The 18,333-nt window shown below is 40.1% G+C and overlaps 1 protein-coding gene across 1 annotated transcript in view; it reads left to right on the forward strand.

The window, feature by feature from the left end:
• ETNK1 (ethanolamine kinase 1) overlaps positions 1 to 18,333 on the forward strand; it is a 37,275-nt gene that overhangs the window by 10,825 nt on the left and 8,117 nt on the right. Inside the window, exons 2-7 of the mRNA XM_083700790.1 lie at positions 3,332 to 3,591; positions 6,533 to 6,673; positions 7,122 to 7,264; positions 13,095 to 13,178; positions 16,057 to 16,217; positions 17,784 to 17,857. Of these exons, the coding sequence (XP_083556916.1) occupies positions 3,332 to 3,591; positions 6,533 to 6,673; positions 7,122 to 7,264; positions 13,095 to 13,178; positions 16,057 to 16,217; positions 17,784 to 17,857 (863 nt within the window). The remainder of the gene's footprint in view (positions 1 to 3,331; positions 3,592 to 6,532; positions 6,674 to 7,121; positions 7,265 to 13,094; positions 13,179 to 16,056; positions 16,218 to 17,783; positions 17,858 to 18,333) is intronic.

Below are 18,333 nucleotides of genomic sequence, written 5' to 3' on the forward strand. Positions count from 1 at the left end.
AGTTGTTTCCTTACAATAACCCTGTGGGTTGGGTAGGAGAGACTGGTTCATGATCATAATAATGACTGTTAAAGCAGAGAACTGAATTCTGATCCAGGTAACTCACCTCATGTGCTATAGCTAGTAATAAAACAGGTAAAACACACCTGTATTTTAATTTGGATGAAGTACTGCTTGTGTCATAGGCGTAATTTATGTGAGTGGACTTGAAATTGGCTTGCTTTGTTGGACAGATTCGGCACTTGCACAGTGTAGACAGAACTGCAGTTTGAGGTATTGTAACTTAGTTGTACAGTGAATCACTAATCACCCCCCCCCCCACCTTGGCTCTCCATGTCCTAAGCATCTGTTTTGTGGAATACCTTTGTTACCAGCAGTCAGCCAAGCCTGAAGTTCATGTACTTAAAAGATTTACTGAAAAGGCAATGGAAGATTGCTGAGTATATTCAGCAAAGTCCCACAGTGACATCCAGTGTCTAAAATATGCAACTGCAGGAAAGAAAATATTAAGTAATGGAGCAGAGTGCACAAGGGCTATATGACCCACAAAAAGTGTGTGTGTGGGGGGGGCAGCCGTATGGCCCAAGAGATACTTTTGCAATCATGGATTTGATTGTCACCCAACCCAGTCTTCACCTTCTCTGGTCCTCACCCAACTCACTTCTATCACCTCACTTCATTTTCTGTGGAGAAGAACCTTCTACCTGCTTGTGCTTTGCCAGAGTGGGCTGGAGGACTCTTGAGGGCTGGATAGAATCAGGCTATAGGCTCCCATTCATTTATTTTTCAACCAAGACCTGTCAACCTTGCGGCCCACTGACTTTGCACTGTCTTATTCAGGTGTTTCACACAAAATGGCCATTGTGGTAGAGTGAGTACCATGGATTTGGACTGAGGAGACCAGGGTGCAAATGGACATCACTGGATTAATGGGAGGATAAAATGGGGTACCGCTATGTATACAGTAGCACCATGACATGCTCAGAGGATGGGTCCTTGCCCTGATGACCCCATAGTTTAAATTTATATGGAGGTGAGAGATAAGAGATAAGGGTCACCAAGGGTAAATGTGTGCATTTGTAGTTAGACTTTATTTCATTTGTGGATGGGGATTTAAACCTTAATGGAAAGTCTTAGGTTTGAGGAAATTCTGGGAGGAAGTTAAGCGAGAACGAGCAGTTTTAGGACCACTTCAAAATGGCTGAAAATGGTAGAGCTTAGAAAATGAAGACTGCATTTTGCAGAGAGTTGGACCCTCTTTACTCTTAGCTTGAAATTGAAAACAATTCAATACATATCTGCTAGTGGAAGGGACTAGCACAACTGTGGTCTTCACAAGACAGAGCTCATCAAAATTCTTAGTAATACATTTTGCAGGCAGTATAGCATCTGTTTAAACATTGATAAAGATTGAAGTTACCCCTTGCTTGGAATTGGCAGTACTATTCTGTTAACTTGACCTCCCTGGCTCATAGATATTAGAGCAAGAAAAATGGCGCTTGAATGAGTCAGAATTGACTGCATTAACTTAGATTATTTCTGTGCATGTAGAATTCCTTAATGTATGTCATTAATCACATTAGTAATTCAGCAATTCATATCATATTTTTGTATTCCATGTTGCTCATTTTAATTTCTGGTCTGTGTAACGGCATAAATTCAAAATAAATATGCAGTATAGCTTAAAATCATTATCTTAATGTCTATTATTAGTCTGCCTCTGCTGTTAACTTTATGAGCAGGACTTTTCATGTGTTTCATTCTGTAATTCATAGTGTCTTTAGCAACTTCTTCAGGCAGTGTCATGCCCTGGTAAGCATGCCATTATATTAGGCAATACGGTTTTTGCATTGGAATATATTATTTTATTCTAGGAAATACTGTGTCATACTTGAATATTGATCCCTTTTTTTGGGTGTGTAAAATATTGTGTATCTTGGGCCCTATACTATAATTAACATGACAGTATAGTCCAAGAGATCACAGAAACCAAAACATCTGTGTGTAAACATCAATCCATCAGTGATAAACTATACAAAAACATGTGCCAATGAAGCTGTTTTCAAATTCATCCTAAATAAATTCAACCACATGGCATACAGCTGTTTGGAATATAAAATCTAAGGAGCTAGAGGTGGGGTGGCGACACTGGGTGAGGGAGCAGTTTTTCTGTTTGTGGAAGACTTCACTAATTTACGCTACTGACTACTAGAAACCTGATTATTATTTTTTAAACTATAGCTTATCAGTGTGATTAAATATCTCTGCGTAGCTTTTGTGAATGCAAAAAAAAAGTCAAATCAGTTCATTTAAAATGTTTTCTTGTGTGGTCTTGTAACACTTGGGGAGTTGTGTTTTATCTTGTACTAAGAGACAAAGTTTGCTCCTATATGGAGTACATAAGTATTGTCATTCTGTAGCTGGTGAAAAATCTAGTCCAGCATCCTGCCACTATAAGGAACAATGGTTGGCAGCCCTGAGGAATGTGCCAGGGGGTGGGGTGACAATAGCCACTCTGTGTGTTCTTAGCATCTGATGCTGGATTTGCAATGTCTCTGAACAGAGATTCTATTTTCAGTTATCCCAGCTAATAGTCATTGTTGACACATCCACTTGTCTGTTCTAAGCTAGTGGCAGTCAGTACATCTTGTGGCAATGAACTACAAAGCTAACTGAGAAGTACTTCCATTCCAATGTGTAAAGATAATATTTTCTTCTTTGGAAGACATTTGCAAGGTGGCCACTTGGACTTATCGCTTTGTATTTATCATTACTACAAGGTAGACAAGTTTGGCTTGACCAAGGTATCCTTTCATCACAGAAGAGTACCCCAGCACTCACTACAAGAGGAGGTTCTCTTATTTGTCTCTGGAGATACTGCTTCTGAGCAACCACCTCTTTTGACCAAGAATGAAGAGGTGGACTTGCCATAAAGGGTTCTGTCCTGCAGGTCTAACCTAAATTTGTGTGGATTGGTGGGATGCATTTGTGCACTCACCCCTGAGAGAATAGTCAGGTACTCATTGACAACCTTCCTTGGAGTATTTTGGTTTTCTTTTTCTATCCTCCTGCTGTGGGACTGAATCTATCAATCACCAAAGCAGGCTCTGCCATGGTGCATTGCAGCATGTCAGTCTGTCCTGCCTTCGTCAAAGAGCACCTGTTCTCACTCTTGTGAAACAGGAAGCCATGAATGACTATAGCTGTTCCTGCTTTATCTGTAAGCCATATTGAGGCCCTGTTAGGGGAAATAGGGGTATAAATAAATATACAGTAGTGGTAGTAGGAGTAAGTTTTAATTAAAACAAATCTGAATTACTCTTCCTTACAGGTATTTACAGATGGAATCACCAATAAGCTTATTGGCTGTTACGTGGGTGAGGAAATGGATGATGTTGTCCTTGTTAGAATTTATGGAAATAAAACAGAGCTGTTAGTTGATCGAGAGGAAGAAGTGAAGAGCTTCCGTGTGTTGCAGGCGCACGGCTGTGCTCCACAACTTTACTGTACTTTCCGCAACGGCCTGTGCTATGAGTTTATGGAAGGCGAAGCACTGGATCCGGAACATGTTTGCAACCCAGAGATTTTTCGGTAAGCCCTTCAGCACTCTTTCTTCTAAAGAGTGATGTTAGGTATATTCCCATGCTGCATATTCCACAGGACTCTGTGGTGCCTGATGCCCCATTCCTGAGACAATGCTATTTTTGAGGATGAATAGATACTTAGAGGATTGACCGTAAGTATAGGCAGCTGCTACAATATTGTATTGTATTGTTACCCAGCCATTCCTCTATTTGTTGGCTAAAACACTGGCTCATGCTGTGGTCACCTGCCATCTTAACTACTGTAACTTTCTTTTTTCTGACATGCTTGTGTTACTTCTCTGTCCGTAATGGCTGCCAAAGCAATTCAGTTGCCATTGTTCGAACCAGGTGGCACACCCATTTCAAATGTCTTTACTGGTTCCCCATTGCTTCGGCCTCTGACACATTTAACTTAGTCTTTCCTTGAAGTCTCTTCATGGACTTGCCCCTCCTTAATTTTCTTAATCTGTCTTGCAATGTGTTCTTTCCATTGTTTCTCTAGTTTGGCTGTCCTCTGTCACCCAAAGATATCTGATTGTTTGCTTATTCTGTCTTTTTCTATCCTTCCTTGTTCCCAGAACTTTTCCAGAATAATCTGCATGGGACATTCAAACGTGACTATGTGGAACATAATAGACATTGCTACAATTACTTTTTCAAATTTGTAAGATTAGCCTTCCCAGCCTGATGAACTCCAGATGTTCTTGCCAAAACTCCCATCAGCCCCAGACAGCTTGGATAAGGGAAGATGGGAGTTTGTCCAAAAACATTTGAAACCAGATTGGGGAACCCTGTATTAGACTATTGTGAAGGCAGTCTGTCCATCTTGAGCACTTCATCCTGTGATGGCTCTAGGAACATTGTGGCACACTTGAGACTTAATTGGTTTTTCCTCTCTTCTCTGACAGCAACTATTTAGGGCCAGATTTCTTACATCCACAAGAGATTTTAAAGTTTCATTTTACCTTTGACTGGCAGCAGGGCCAATTTGATGACTTTGTGATTAGTAGAGCTGTTCAGTCATCAGGCTTGTTCTTCAGACCACTGGAAGAAATGCTGCTCTCAGTTTCATTAAGACTGGTGATAGTTTGCATTTTGGAGGGAACACTCCACAAGAGAAGGTGTTCGAAAAAGGGTAAGAGGCTGCCATCTCTGCAGGCAACAGGTGACATAACTGGGCTCCTGAGCCCCACAGGTGTGCCGCAGAAAGATTGTAGTTGGTTAAGGGAGCCATGGACTCAAAAAGGTTTAAAACTTCAGCTCTAGCCATTACAAATATCCAGGTTTCTTCCATGCTAAAGCCTTAGAACTGACTGAACCATCAAGGACCATGGAAACTTCCTAAGCAATAAGCAAAGTTTTTGAAGTTACTGCCAGAGCAGAAACTTAGCAAAATGTGGTGCTGATGGACAATAATTGCTGTTCTAAAGATGTCAATAATGAATGATCTTGCTTTATGGAGCATTTAATCTGCCTGTTCACATAATCCTAGTCAACTCCTTCAGATTCATGTATATCACTGTATTTCAGTGTAATTTATCATATTTAGCACAGCGGCTCATAACATTTTTGGGGGTCACAGATGCCTTTGAGAATCTGAAAGCTATGAACCTCCTCCCCATATCCCCCCAACAAGAGCAATTTTCAAAGTAACAGGGAGGAGATCTCCCCTTTTGTGCTCAGTTCACGGGGACTGGGGTCCATGGACCACGGGTGAGAAACCCCTGTTTTTTTGCAGACAAGTAGAAACAAATAGAAGAATTTTAGGAAAGTCATCATTTATTTTATATTTATATCAAAATTATCAACATTTTTTGCACCCAATTGGCTTTTAAGGTAATATATTGGAAAAATTAAAATTGAATTGAATTTATAAACCAATCGCACAATGTCTTGAGTACAGAAATATAGTAAGTTCAAAAAAAGCAAAAACAAAAACCAGGAGCCTAATTAGTGAGACAGCTAGCCAGGATATTATGCATTTCTAAATGAGATGGTCTTTACCAGCTGCTGAAGGGAAAGTGCTGGACAATGCCTCCTTCGGGAGGGAGTTCACATTTTGGACACTGCAGTCAAGAAGGTCCTGTCCAGTGTTTGGTTCATCATACTTCTTGAAGGCAGTGGGACGCTACACAGCCTCCTAGGAAAGGCTTCATGAAAAGGTGTGAAAGTGTAGGAGGCCCTGTAAATACCTCTGTTCTAAACAATTTAAAGCTTTACAAGAGATGGTGAGGATCTTGAATTGGGCGCAGAAACAACTAATTCTGATCTCACACTAGGGAGCAAGATACTCCAAAAACAGGCCCACACTGGCACTGTGGCCTCCAACTGCAGTTTCAACAAGTAAAAAAAAAAAAAGGTTGATCCACCTAGGGTTTGTTGCAGTAGACTAACCTGGTTGTGTTTTATGCCACAGATACCACTTGAGCACCCAGGAACATTCTCAGTCTGCATACTGGATCCTTCAAGAAATCATATCCTCAGCCAGAACTGACTGTACACCTAATCCCAGATCAGTTTTCCTACTCACTTTTTTGAATTAAGTCTCAGCCTATTTAGCCTAGCCTCATGACCTCAGCTTCCAAGAAACAGTCACTGAATTTTTTGTGTGCTTTAAAATAATAAAATATATATTTTTATACCCCACCCCTTCTCTCATGACAGCCCAGGGTGGCAGACAGTAAAAATGCAGTGTAAAAAGCAAAATTAGAACCACAATACAAAATGCAGTGAACATTAATAATTAATATTAATTATGCAAATGGTGTCACTCCAAAGGCCTGCTGGAACAAATAGGTCCTAAGTTGCCATTTAATAATGACCACATTTCGTTACCTCCTCCCACCCTATTAATGTGCTTCTAATAGATTCTCAATGTTCCGAGCTGAAATAATGTATTTGTAATTATACAAAGGATTTATTCTGGTATAAATTTCACTTTATTGCAGGCTCATAGCCAGACAGCTTGCTAAAATACATGCTATTCATGCTCACAATGGATGGATCCCCAAGTCTAATTTGTGGTTGAAGATGGGAAAATACTTCTCTCTCATTCCAACAGAATTTGCTGATGAGGAGTTGCACAAAAGGTGAATGGCTATTCTTGTTTCTATGATTGTAGCGTTCTAAAGCTTGTTAATGAAGATGGAAGCGTTAAACTGATTGTACCCATGTTCATTTCAGAAATGTAAAATATATCCATAGCGCTTTTCATGTTGCTTAGGGGATTTTAACCTGGGAACCAATTTCCCCACTGTGGAAGGATGTGAGGGTCCAGAATTGGCCTCCACAGTCACGGACTGTGTTAAAACCGTGTTTATGGAAGACAATATTACTCGGCTACTAGTGATCGCCAAAGAAGAAGAAGAAGTTGAAGTTGAAGTTGTTGTTTATTGAATAATATGACTGAAATAATGAGAGAATGGAGAAAACCACATTTCTGATTAAAGTGTTGAGAACTGTTTTCTGTTGGTGCTGTCTGAAAGTTTTGAAATTATTATTTACACATGTACCCTCCCTTTTCTTAAAACTCAAAAGGTTTATAGCTGATGTACCAAGTCCTCAAATCCTTCAAGAGGAAATGGCATGGATGAAAGAGAGACTGTCCAACCTGGGTTCCCCAGTGGTACTTTGTCACAATGATCTGTTGTGTAAAAATATAATCTACAATGGAAAACAAGGTAGGTATTGAACACAGCTGTAAGTAACCTTTAAGGCTTGTTTTGTATTGCCTAATACACAACAGTAAATTGTGGTGGGTGGATAATGACAACTGTACTTCGTTTTAAATAACATCTAACTATTTATACTTTATTACCATTTGTTGCTTGATGCAAACTTTGTGTCATAGCAGTTGTTGTATAGAATTGTTGCTGATAACTATAACTGATACTTTAATTAATATTTAATAGTTTACTGAAAAAAATAATTTTTACCATAATAATTTTATTATTCCACTGTGTTGACAGCAGAAATTTCAAGCTGAATTGTTGTTGTGTAACTGTCCTTGATCCAGATTTTACTGTTTCAAACAGCCTTGGGAGCAAATGTCTCCAGGTTACTGTGTATTATCTTTGTATTCTGATTTGTCAGATATATTGATGACACCGAGGAATTCTACATGATGAATTCTACATGGTGAAGTATCTGGAAAGATACTTTCCAAGGCTCTCTTTATACGCTGATGATGAGGTACATAGGTATCTTTAAAGTTGAAGATTTGTTTGTAAATATATTGAGGTCAGAGGTATTCTGAAGACTGGGAAATTGGATTTGTTTTCATTGTCAGTTTCAACTATTTGTGTTTGAATAAATGAATCACCTATAGCTTATTAATTTTGGTGATGTGATAAATTTAGTTATTATATTAAACATTTTAAACCCCTTTAAAAGTAACATTAGAAATGGATATTCTTTGCCCTTTGGGGGGTGGTTTTTCCTCTCTTGCTGGTATTAACCATGTGTTTGGGTTTTGTGTGCACCAGTACAAAGAGTGGTCCGATTATAAACTAGAGATTGCAAGCATGGTTTGAAACTTGTAATCCATGTTTATAATATTGTTTGCATAGACCTTGTAACAAAACCATAGTTAATTCTAGGAAAAGAACGGGAAATAATTCTGGGTGCGGGCGGAAATGTGAATACCCAAGGCTGAGTTCTGATTTGCAAAAGATATCTTGCAGGGAACCAGCATTTCCTGTGCTCCAATTTTGTCTGAGCTTAATCAAACTGGTATGTTCACATTGAAGGGAATGTAGCATTTAGGAACTAGAAATTTGGATTTATAGAATATTGTTTTAAAACAGATAAATTTATCAGGAAGTTGGCATGTTGAACGTGACCCAAATAAATTATTTGAAAGGAAACTGCACACAAAGATAGGTCTTTTAAATATATTTCCTCTACAACAGTTCCCACAGCTGTTGAGGCAAGCTTCTCCTTTAAAAACAAACAAACAAACAAACAAACAAACAAACAAACAAACAGAACCTGAACTAGACTAGCATTTGAAATTTCCAATTTCCTGGCACTAGAGGCATGTCTCTCTCTCTACCTTCAGTGTGGTCAAGTAATATTCGCCTAAGGTTGTGCAAAAAATAGTATGCATGTTATACTATTCAATGTATTTTGCATGGCTACAGTGCTCATTTGTTTTTTCTGCCTTCCCATTCTAAACAATCAAATGCCTTCCAAACTTTTTATGAAAGGTGTAACATTGGCTCTTCCTGGGGGCCTATATATGTTGTGCTGCAATGTGTATTACCACAAGGGTCCTTTGGCCCACAGATGAGACTAAGAGAAAAAAAGATTGCCATTTGAGAGGCTTTTCTAGATCACACTCCTTAGATTTTACTTTGCAGTCCTAAAATATTTTGAAAAGAGATATGTAAACCTGATCGAATTATGTGTGAATTATTCCAATTTGAGAAAAGTGACTTTTCTGCATAGGCACTATGTTATTATTTATTAAATTTATGTACCACCCTTCATCTGAAGATAACAGGGCAGTTTACAACATACTGGAACCATTTTTACTAAATATCCCAAGACAAAAAGTTCAGAATTGAACACTGTCAGAGTTCCTAGGCTTGACACCCCCCCCCTTTTGAAACAAATCTGCTGTCATTTTCTTTTGTAAACAGAGTGGAGAATAAATCAGTGAGAGCAGTGCATCATTTAAGAGCATTTCTGCAAAAACCAGTGTGTGAGTGTTTAGCACTTGGGAACAGGGAGGGGGAGAGGGAGAATTCTAAATACGGGGAAATGCTTGCAACTCTTTAAAAACGGGGTAAATACGAAGTGTGTAGTGCATTAAGTATTCACAGCAAGGAAAGATCTTTTGTGACTGTTTTCAGTGTGAAAGTTGCAGTTAGCAAATTATAGCCATGCTATTATTTGATAACTTCCACCTCAAGAGGTCTTGTGAATTATCTCTAGCAGTGCTGAAGACTTCTGCAATGCTGAAATGTTGAGCACTGCTTTTCTCTTAGAATAAATAAACCATGAATAAAAGTCTGGCACTGTGTATTGTCTTGTACTGGGCACAATGTTTATGAATCTGGTGCATAATAGTATTTTAAGAGGAACTATATTTTTGCAGTGGAAACTCAGCTTTAACTTTTAACTTAACCTGGTCATGCAGTGAAATAAAAATCATGCAGTTAAAATATTGCTGCCATACTAAAAATGTTTTGCAAGCTACTTGAAAGAAGCACGCGTCTCCCTGGATTTTCTTCCCTTTTAAACTATCTTCTTTACTTAAAACTTTTTATTCTGATTTTAATCTTTTGGCCCACAGTACTAATGTGCCACATTGATTACTCCTTTAATTTTATCCCTGTGAAAAGTTGGCCTCTGGTAATATAAAGTCCATTATATTAATTATTTGCTAGAGGAGAGTGGTTCACAGCTATGTCTTAAAGTTACCATATGGGCTTTCAATTGTTTATAAAATAAGAAAATATTTATAAATATATTTTATAAAATATCTGAATGTCTGTTTATAACACTTCACATAAAATAAGGGTTCCAAAAATGCCTTCTTCCAGCACATTTTACAAACTTAACAAACTTGGTCCGATTTTCATTTATATATAATAATTTTTAAATCTATAATATTTAGTTTTAATATGCCAGGTGAAGCTGCTGCCTCTTTCTGCTTTACTAATTCAGGCTACTAACATTCAGGATGTTAAATGTTTTAAGTTGTATTGCCTTGCATAGAACACCTATAATTGCCAGCTATCATTTATGAATAAGCAGCTTGCGGAATAGCTTAAGCATTTGTTCTTACTGCTAGTCTTTTGTCGGGACTTTACACTTTATACTTCGTTTATACCCTTAAGAAGCAGCCATGGAAGTCTAGCTCTTGCATTCATATTTCACTCTCCCAGCAATAATATAGTATACTGCTGCAGTAGTCTCTGTACTGACTCTGAATCCAAGTGCATTTATGTATCTCCCTGTCCAATTTCTTAGTTTTTCTTTCTGGTAGAACTGTCCTGAGAAGCTGTTCACCATTTCAAAGCCCCAGTTGTTATGGAACAGCTAGGAATACTTCTAATTTTCATTTGAGGCTCTTGAAAGGGTTGGTTTGTATTCAATGCAGTGTGAGCATATAGAGAATTCCCCGCTCTCTCAACTCCAGTCAGGGTACCAAGCCTGGGTGTAGAGCAGGGTGGAAGGGGAAATTGTGTCAGCTGCTCCCACCCACTTCCCCCCGGTTGCTTGCGCTGCATTGAATTCAACCTACTGCTCACAAAATCGGGCATTCAATAAGTGATAGTTTAAGATTTTCAAAAGTGTCTACAGTCTTTGCTCACATTTTAAACTGTAATGATATCTCTTTGATATAAGGAGAAGAATGTTTCAAAGTTGTTAATTTCATCTTGGCACATTGTTGGAAAGAATAGCTGCCCTTCAAGAAAAACATGCTTACTGATTCTGCCATACAGTTGAAGAGCATTATGCTTAAAAATTGAAATTTAGAAACATAGATGAAACAGATGAGGGAAAGAATAAATAGAAATAACCGGGTTATATAGAAGAAAAAAAGAGGGAAGATTCATGGAACCGTTGAGAGGGATGGAAGTAGAGGTTTGATAGGTGAGAATTGTTTTAATGCTTATTTGATAAAAAAGGAAACTATAAATAAACTTACTTTAAAAACAGCATGGCACAAACATGGGGGGACGGGACAGGGGGCGGACGAAATTACGCTTGCCAACACCCAAGTTTCATTGGAGCCCCAAAATCGAAGGGAGCAGTGCATCTTGAACATTTGTATTTCTTGCAAAACTTAAAATTTAAGGCTGAGTTCCACTGTGATGTCAGTCTAGAACAGGAGGACCAGTGAAATGCAGAACTTTTCTCTTTAAAGTTTTGTGTCTTGTCAAATATGAGTTTGCCAAATTTTCTTCATCTGCTACAGATTAGGTATGCCATTGTTGCTGCCAAGTGGCGGCGTGCACCGTGCTACTTAAAGGCACTGACTGGAGGTTTATCGCATCACTTGTTCGCATGCACCTCCCCCCTAGGAGAGCACGGAGCCTGGTAACAGCCTCATCTGTATCTTAGCTTCATTTTCTTATTTTGTAATACTGTTAATTATTCCTGGAAATTAGCATTTGAATAAAAGCAAGGGTTGTCTGGTGGTGATGATGGCACTGCAGACCTATATTTTAATGTATATAAGCTTGAATCCAAACAATGTTTATCTTTAAATAACTGTCTTACATTTTGTATATGCAGGCCTTTCACCTGCCATCTTTATTGGATTTTTTTTTTTAATGTGGACATATGCATTAAAACAATGTGTTTGGGCAAAACGAGATTTAAACCAGAATTGATTATTTTACTAGTATATCTTTATGAAACAAGTTGAGTACTTTAGGAAATGGCATTCATTTAGGGGCTACAACAACTAGTTTCATGATTTGCCAGTAGGGTGTAAATGATTTGTCTGCAAGCTTGCTGTTAATGCAGTGGTGTGGGAGCCTCCGTAGAAACTCCATTGATTTAAAGTATAAAAACTTCCTTGTAAACTCTTAAGGGAATATATATGCTACAATCCTGTATTGGTTTTATAACTTAATGGTCATCACGTCACCCAAAGAATCCTGTTAAAAACTGTAGTTATGGAGAGACTGAGATTCCTGGCCCCCTTACAGAACAATAATTCCCTTCCAGAACTATAAGTTAACTTGATTTAGATCTATTTCATTTCTCTAGTGCAGATAAGGCTTACTAGCAAAATGTTCATGCAGAGGGAAACCTAATGCACCAGGTTTAACAAAAAAATGTTGTTTCCCATCACAACCCAATATTGTCCCCAAATCAGTCATACTGCTAGTCTCTCCCACTCAAAAGTCTTCAAGGAAGGTTTGAGATGAATATCCATTCTTCCCAAATTGTTTTGAAACTCTAATGGTGCTACTAGAATTCTTCAAAATTTAAATTTTAGTTTAAAATGTGAGGAAAGCTTAACTGAAAGATTACTGAATTCCTCTCTCAGTATTGTCTCTTATAATGGATTATACAGCTTTTTTGTTCTGATATTTTAGAATAATTTGCCAGGGAGAATATGTGCCGAAATGTAAATAAAATAAAAACTCTTTAAAGCGTTCAGTCTTGTGTGAAGGAACAAATGACTATACAAAATAGCGTAGCACACATTCCCTTGTGCAAAATTACTAGCATTGCATTAAAAAACAAACACCCAGTAAGGATGCTAGCTAATCAAAGAAGTATTATTACTGATGCCCCTGGTGGCACAAAAGCAGTTGTGATGATTAGAGATCTTAAGCTCTCTAGTGAGACTGTGGTCAGTATATATCTTTATTAAAGTTGTTAAAACGAACAAAAACACAACCCTAACCTTGAATGTCTTAAAGTGCATGCATCTGAGCACAACAGGCTGACACACTGGCAAGTGGCTAAAGACACAGTGAAGCTTTGGGCTTACTGCCTTGTGCTTACTCTTACAAAATTTATTTTTTGTGTCTCGTGTAGGTGACGTTAAGTTCATTGATTATGAGTACTGTGGATACAATTACCTGGCTTATGACATTGGGAACCACTTCAATGAATTTGCAGGTAGTTTACTTGGTTTGCTTATATTACATCTCATTTAAAGCTCTATTGTTGAGATCTGGATTAGTTGTTAATATTGAGATTGATATGTCTAGGCTTGCAATATTTCAAAAAGTAAAATTCCTGACACCCCCAAAGTCGTTGAGGTGTTTTTTGTGTGTGTTTTTTTAGAAAATCCCTAAAAACAAACAAAAAATCACCCCCCAAGCATATTGAGGAGCCAATTCTTCTAGCAGGGAAAGAAGGGGGGTGAAACCTAGGGGGAAAAAACCTCTGGAAACCCCTCCCGGGGGAAAAACAAAAACGGCCAGGTCCTATTGCATCCCCTTTTCCAACATAGCCCCCCACCTTACATTTCTCACTACTACACCCCACCCAGCTGCTCAGGCCCCCAACAGCCCTTAGAAATATGTAGTGAGGCGCCGCCACCTTTCTCCCCACCACAACCTCAAATTTACCACAGCCAGTTTGGTTCCCCTTCCTCATGGTTTGCTGCCCCTCGCTATCCAGGCCTATCCAGATCTTGTTTAAACTCTTTCCTGCTCATGCTTACACATACACACACCTTTATGATGCTGCAGCTGGAAGGGGACGGTGACCCTAAGCGGCTGCAGCCTGCCCCGGCAACACAAGGAGGCGCCTCCTGCCATGTACCCGGTGGGCAAACTGTACCAACACAGCTACCTCAACCCCCTTGGGCGCCAGTGGGTGGCTGCGCCAGTAGCTCCCGAGCTCCCAGCTGCAGTCTCTCTCACTGCCACTGCCACTACGACTGAGCCGCCTGCAGGACATAGCTGGCATGGGGTCCCTTTTTCAACATGCTAGGGGCGGCTGCTTCGCCTATCTGCCTCCCCCACCAAGGGAAGTGACCTCCTGTCACTTCCACTGCCACTGGGGCTCAGTCTCCCCTGGGAGAAAAAAAAAAACCCCAAAAGCAGAAAACGGAAAAACGGGTTGCCATGCGTTCAGAAAATTCCGGAGATCTCTTAACATTCAAAAATCCGCCCCCCCCCCACTCCATTTTAGGTGTCTGATTTCCGTAATGTCTGGAATTTTTTGGACATATGGCAAACCTGTCTCTGTTCAGGTGTTTACTCTCCTTTCCTATTGTGAGCAGTGATACTTACTACTCTCCTTCCCTCCCACCCAGTTCCTCAGTCCATACAGGACGATGGCTGAAGTGGGACTGGAGGAAGGATCCCATGGTGGGGTTTGAACACAGCTACTGAATCTTATACAAAGGAGACGATGTTTTGAGATCCCCATGATTCTCAATGATCCCACCATGCAGAAGAAATGGCTGAGCAGGTCATATGTCACTGGCTATGTGGTTTTTTAAGGATTGTCCTACTCGTGTGTAATGGGATGTTGGTGGTGCTGTGGGTTAAACCACAGAGCCTAGGACTTGCCGATCAGAAGGTTGGCAGTTCAAATCTCCGCAACGGGGTGAGCTCCCGTTGCTCGGTCCCTGCTCCTGCCAACCTAGCATTTCGAAAGCACATCAAAGTGCAAGTAGATAAATAGGTACCGCTCCAGCGGGAATGTAAACGGTGTTTCCGTGCGCTGCTCTGGTTTGCCAGAAGTGGCTTAGTCATGCTGGCCACATGACCCGGAAGCTGTATGCTGGCTCCCTCGGCCAGTAAAGCGAGATGAGCGCCACAACACCAGAGTTGGTCACGACTGGACCTAATCGTCAGGGGTCCCTTTACAATTTTACTCTCGTGTAGGACCCTGGCACATGCCCGACTGGCAAGTTCTCTCCCTCCTGTATTGTTGTTCGGGAGCTTCAAAAGTTTTTTTCAGCCCGAACATCACAGCAACTGATACCAAAAAGCATCAGCACATTTACAATCCTGCAGAGTATTTGCAGTTTGCGTAACAGAACTCAGTAGCACAGCATCTTGGCTAATCTGATTTATTTACATGTAATACACTTGGAGCATTCTGACTCTGCTCCTTCCTCTTTCTCATCAGACAGCAAAGAGAAAAAGAAACAAAGGACAATAGTCCCACTTCACGGAACACAGTAACATAAACATCCTGTCTCTGTCACTTCCCACACTGTGGAATGAAAACATACACTGTCATGTGATAGATAACAATCTCATGACTGCAAACATGGAGCAAGAAGCCTAACATTTAGCCTCCTGTACCCTTTATCACTTTTTTTTATTTATCAGTTATAACCCACTTTTTCTCCAAGGAACTCAAGGTGGCATAGTTTCTCTCATCTTCACAACAATCCTGAGAGAGGTAGGTTAGGCTGTGAGATAGTGATTGGCCCAAGCTTCATGGCTTAGCAGGGATCTGAGCGCTGGTCTCATCGGTCCTAAGACAGAGAACAAATGAAAGTTAACAGCCATAGATAAAGCATACACTTGGTTCTGCCACACAGGAGTATCATCCATTAAGGTACATGTTTTCGTAGAGCAAAAAGTTTGCATGCTTTAGTACTGAAAAATCATAATGTATTTTGCCTTGGTATATGTACAGTTGTACCTTGGAAGTCAAACGGAATCTTTTTGCAGAAGTCCATTTGACTTCAAAACGTTCGGAAACCAAAGCGCAGCTTCTGATTGGCTGCAGAAAGCTCCTGCAGCCAATCGGAAGCCATGGAAGCTGCATTAAATGTTCGGCTTCCAAAAATAGTTCGCAAACTGGAACAGTCACTTCCAGGTTTGCGGCGTTCGGGAGCCAAAACGTTCAAGAAGTAAGCTGTTTGAAAACCAAGGTATTGTACAGTACTGACTGTACTGTTCCTTGTTATTTCTTCTGACACCAGGACACACACATCTGTTACGCATGTTAGCTAATGACAGTACAGAAGAAACATTTCTGGAAATACTAGGCTTTTTAAAAAACAAAAACAATTGTCTCTTAGGTGTGAGTGAGGTTGACTATAGCCTCTATCCAAGCCGAAAACTGCAAGAGCAGTGGCTGAGATCTTACCTGGAAGCCTACAAGGAGTATAAAGGATTTGGAACAGATGTGACTGAGAAAGAGGTTGAGGTGCTTTACGTCCAAGTCAACCAGTTTGCTCTGGTAAGTTTAAGATTTCTTTGGCTTAATAAATTTCAGATAAACTCTTTCAATTTAGGTAACACACACACACACACACACACACAGAGAGAGAGAGAGAGAGAGAGAGAGAGAGAGAGAGAGGAACCTCGGTTTTTAAACGTACTCCATTCCGGAAGACCGTTCAGCTTCCGAAATGGTCGAAAACCGAGGATCAAAGGGCTGTTGGCAAAGTCTATGGTGAAAATTGAGAAATGTGCCTTGGAAGCCATTTGAAAACGGAAGCATTCACTTCCGGGTTTTCGGTGTTCGGCTTCCAAAACATTCGGCAGCCAAGACATTAAAAAACCGAGGTTCCACTGTACCATATTTGCGCGAATCTAATGCGCACTCTAATTTTTGCGATGTAATTTGGCCAAAAAATGCATTACATTTGAGTAATTACGGTAATACATACACATAGTATGAATGTTACATACTGCTTCTACAGATCTTTTGGGTTGGCAGCTGTTTTGCACACAAATGAATGGCTTAGAGTTGTCTCCAGATCGTTGAAATGTGAAATAAAATATTCTTGGGCCATCTCACTGCTACATGAGACAAGATCCAGGAAAGGCCACAGAAATCTGCAAAAGGATAATACTATACAGCGAGACCTAATCTGTTGGAATATGTATTTGTGTCCTGACATCATTGTTGTAAATGTCACGGTTGTCGGGGAATATTTTTCAGTGCGCAAGAGCACTTAATGGGCTGAATGCAGCTTTCTTTGCCTTTCTTTGATTCATGTTCAGGCTGCTTGGCATAAAGCTCTGGGTGTGGAGGTGGGCTCCTCCAGCTTATTGATAAAAGGGTAGTGACCGAAGGCAGGAAGTGCACAAGAAAGTTGAGGAAGAGGTGCGTTGAAGCCCTCAGCTGCACTCTTGCTTCCTTCATCTGAGGTGGTTCTCTTCAGCCTTGGCCTTCATCTGTTGCTTGCATCCCATTTTTACCTGGCGTCCTTCCCTGCATTCCTCTCTTTTCTGAAGGTCTCTAGCAACAGTCTCTTTTCTCCTGTGTCTTCTGCAGTAGGGTAAATTATAGCTGTGGTTTAATGTTTAACATACACCCACAAACCACTTGTGTCACACAGTAACTGAGTAAGTTGGAAGTGGATTTTCCCCCCAAGGTGGCATTCCATTGGTAGTAGTAAGTCAGGGTTTTGATTTTGTTGTTTGCAACCTTGAAATTGTTCGCTACAAGGCTACTTGGTTAAAAATTAATATATTGGTATTGCTTGCTGCCTTGTGTTCCTTGAAACACAGGGTGGGATTAAAATCTAATAATGTTATATTTTGGGGCGTTTAAAAACCAGAGGACTTTGAGGAGGAAGGGAGATGGTGAAATCATTGGTAAATTTATCAAACTCAGATACCCTGAAAGCCAATAAGACAAGGCTATGTTAAATGTTCAAGAGTTCTTGTGTTGCTATGCATATCTAGTCAATTAACAGCAAGTCCGTTCTAACTGTACTAATGAGATAGTAGCATAACTTTCTTGTTACGGACATAAAGTGTGTGTTAACCCTCATTGTGTGTTTTTTGTGTTTAGGCCTCTCACTTCTTCTGGGGATTGTGGGCCCTGATTCAAGCCAAATACTCCACCATCGACTTTGATTTTCTTGGGTAGGTAACTTAGTCTACAAGTGTTTCTGTTGCCTGTGAACCTCTGACTAGTGCTGCTTCTGTAAAGAGGACTATCAGGTTTGAGATGCAGAATTTTGAAGTGCTGTTTCTGAAATATAACTAGTTTTGTTTTCTTGCACTGTAGACTGTTTAAGACGAATAGCTACCCACAGTTTAACTGCCTAATTGTTCAAAGTAAAATTCCCTACTACCAAACTGGTTGATATATAGGTGACTATAATTGGATTGGGACATGGGTAGCGCTGTGGTCTAAACCACAGAGCCTAGGGCTTGCTGATCGGAAGGTCAGCAGTTTGAATCCCCGCGACAGGGTGAGCTCCCGCTGCTTGGTCCCTGCTCCTGCCCACCTAGCAGTTCGAAAGCACGTCAAAGTGCAAGTAGATAAATAGGTACCGCTCCAGTGGGAAGGTAAACGACATTTCTGTGCGCTGCTCTGGTTCGCCAGAAGCGGCTTA

Source organism: Podarcis gaigeae (genome assembly GCF_964106915.1).
Source record: "Podarcis gaigeae genome assembly, chromosome: 10".
NCBI classification, from domain to species: domain Eukaryota; kingdom Metazoa; phylum Chordata; class Lepidosauria; order Squamata; family Lacertidae; genus Podarcis; species Podarcis gaigeae.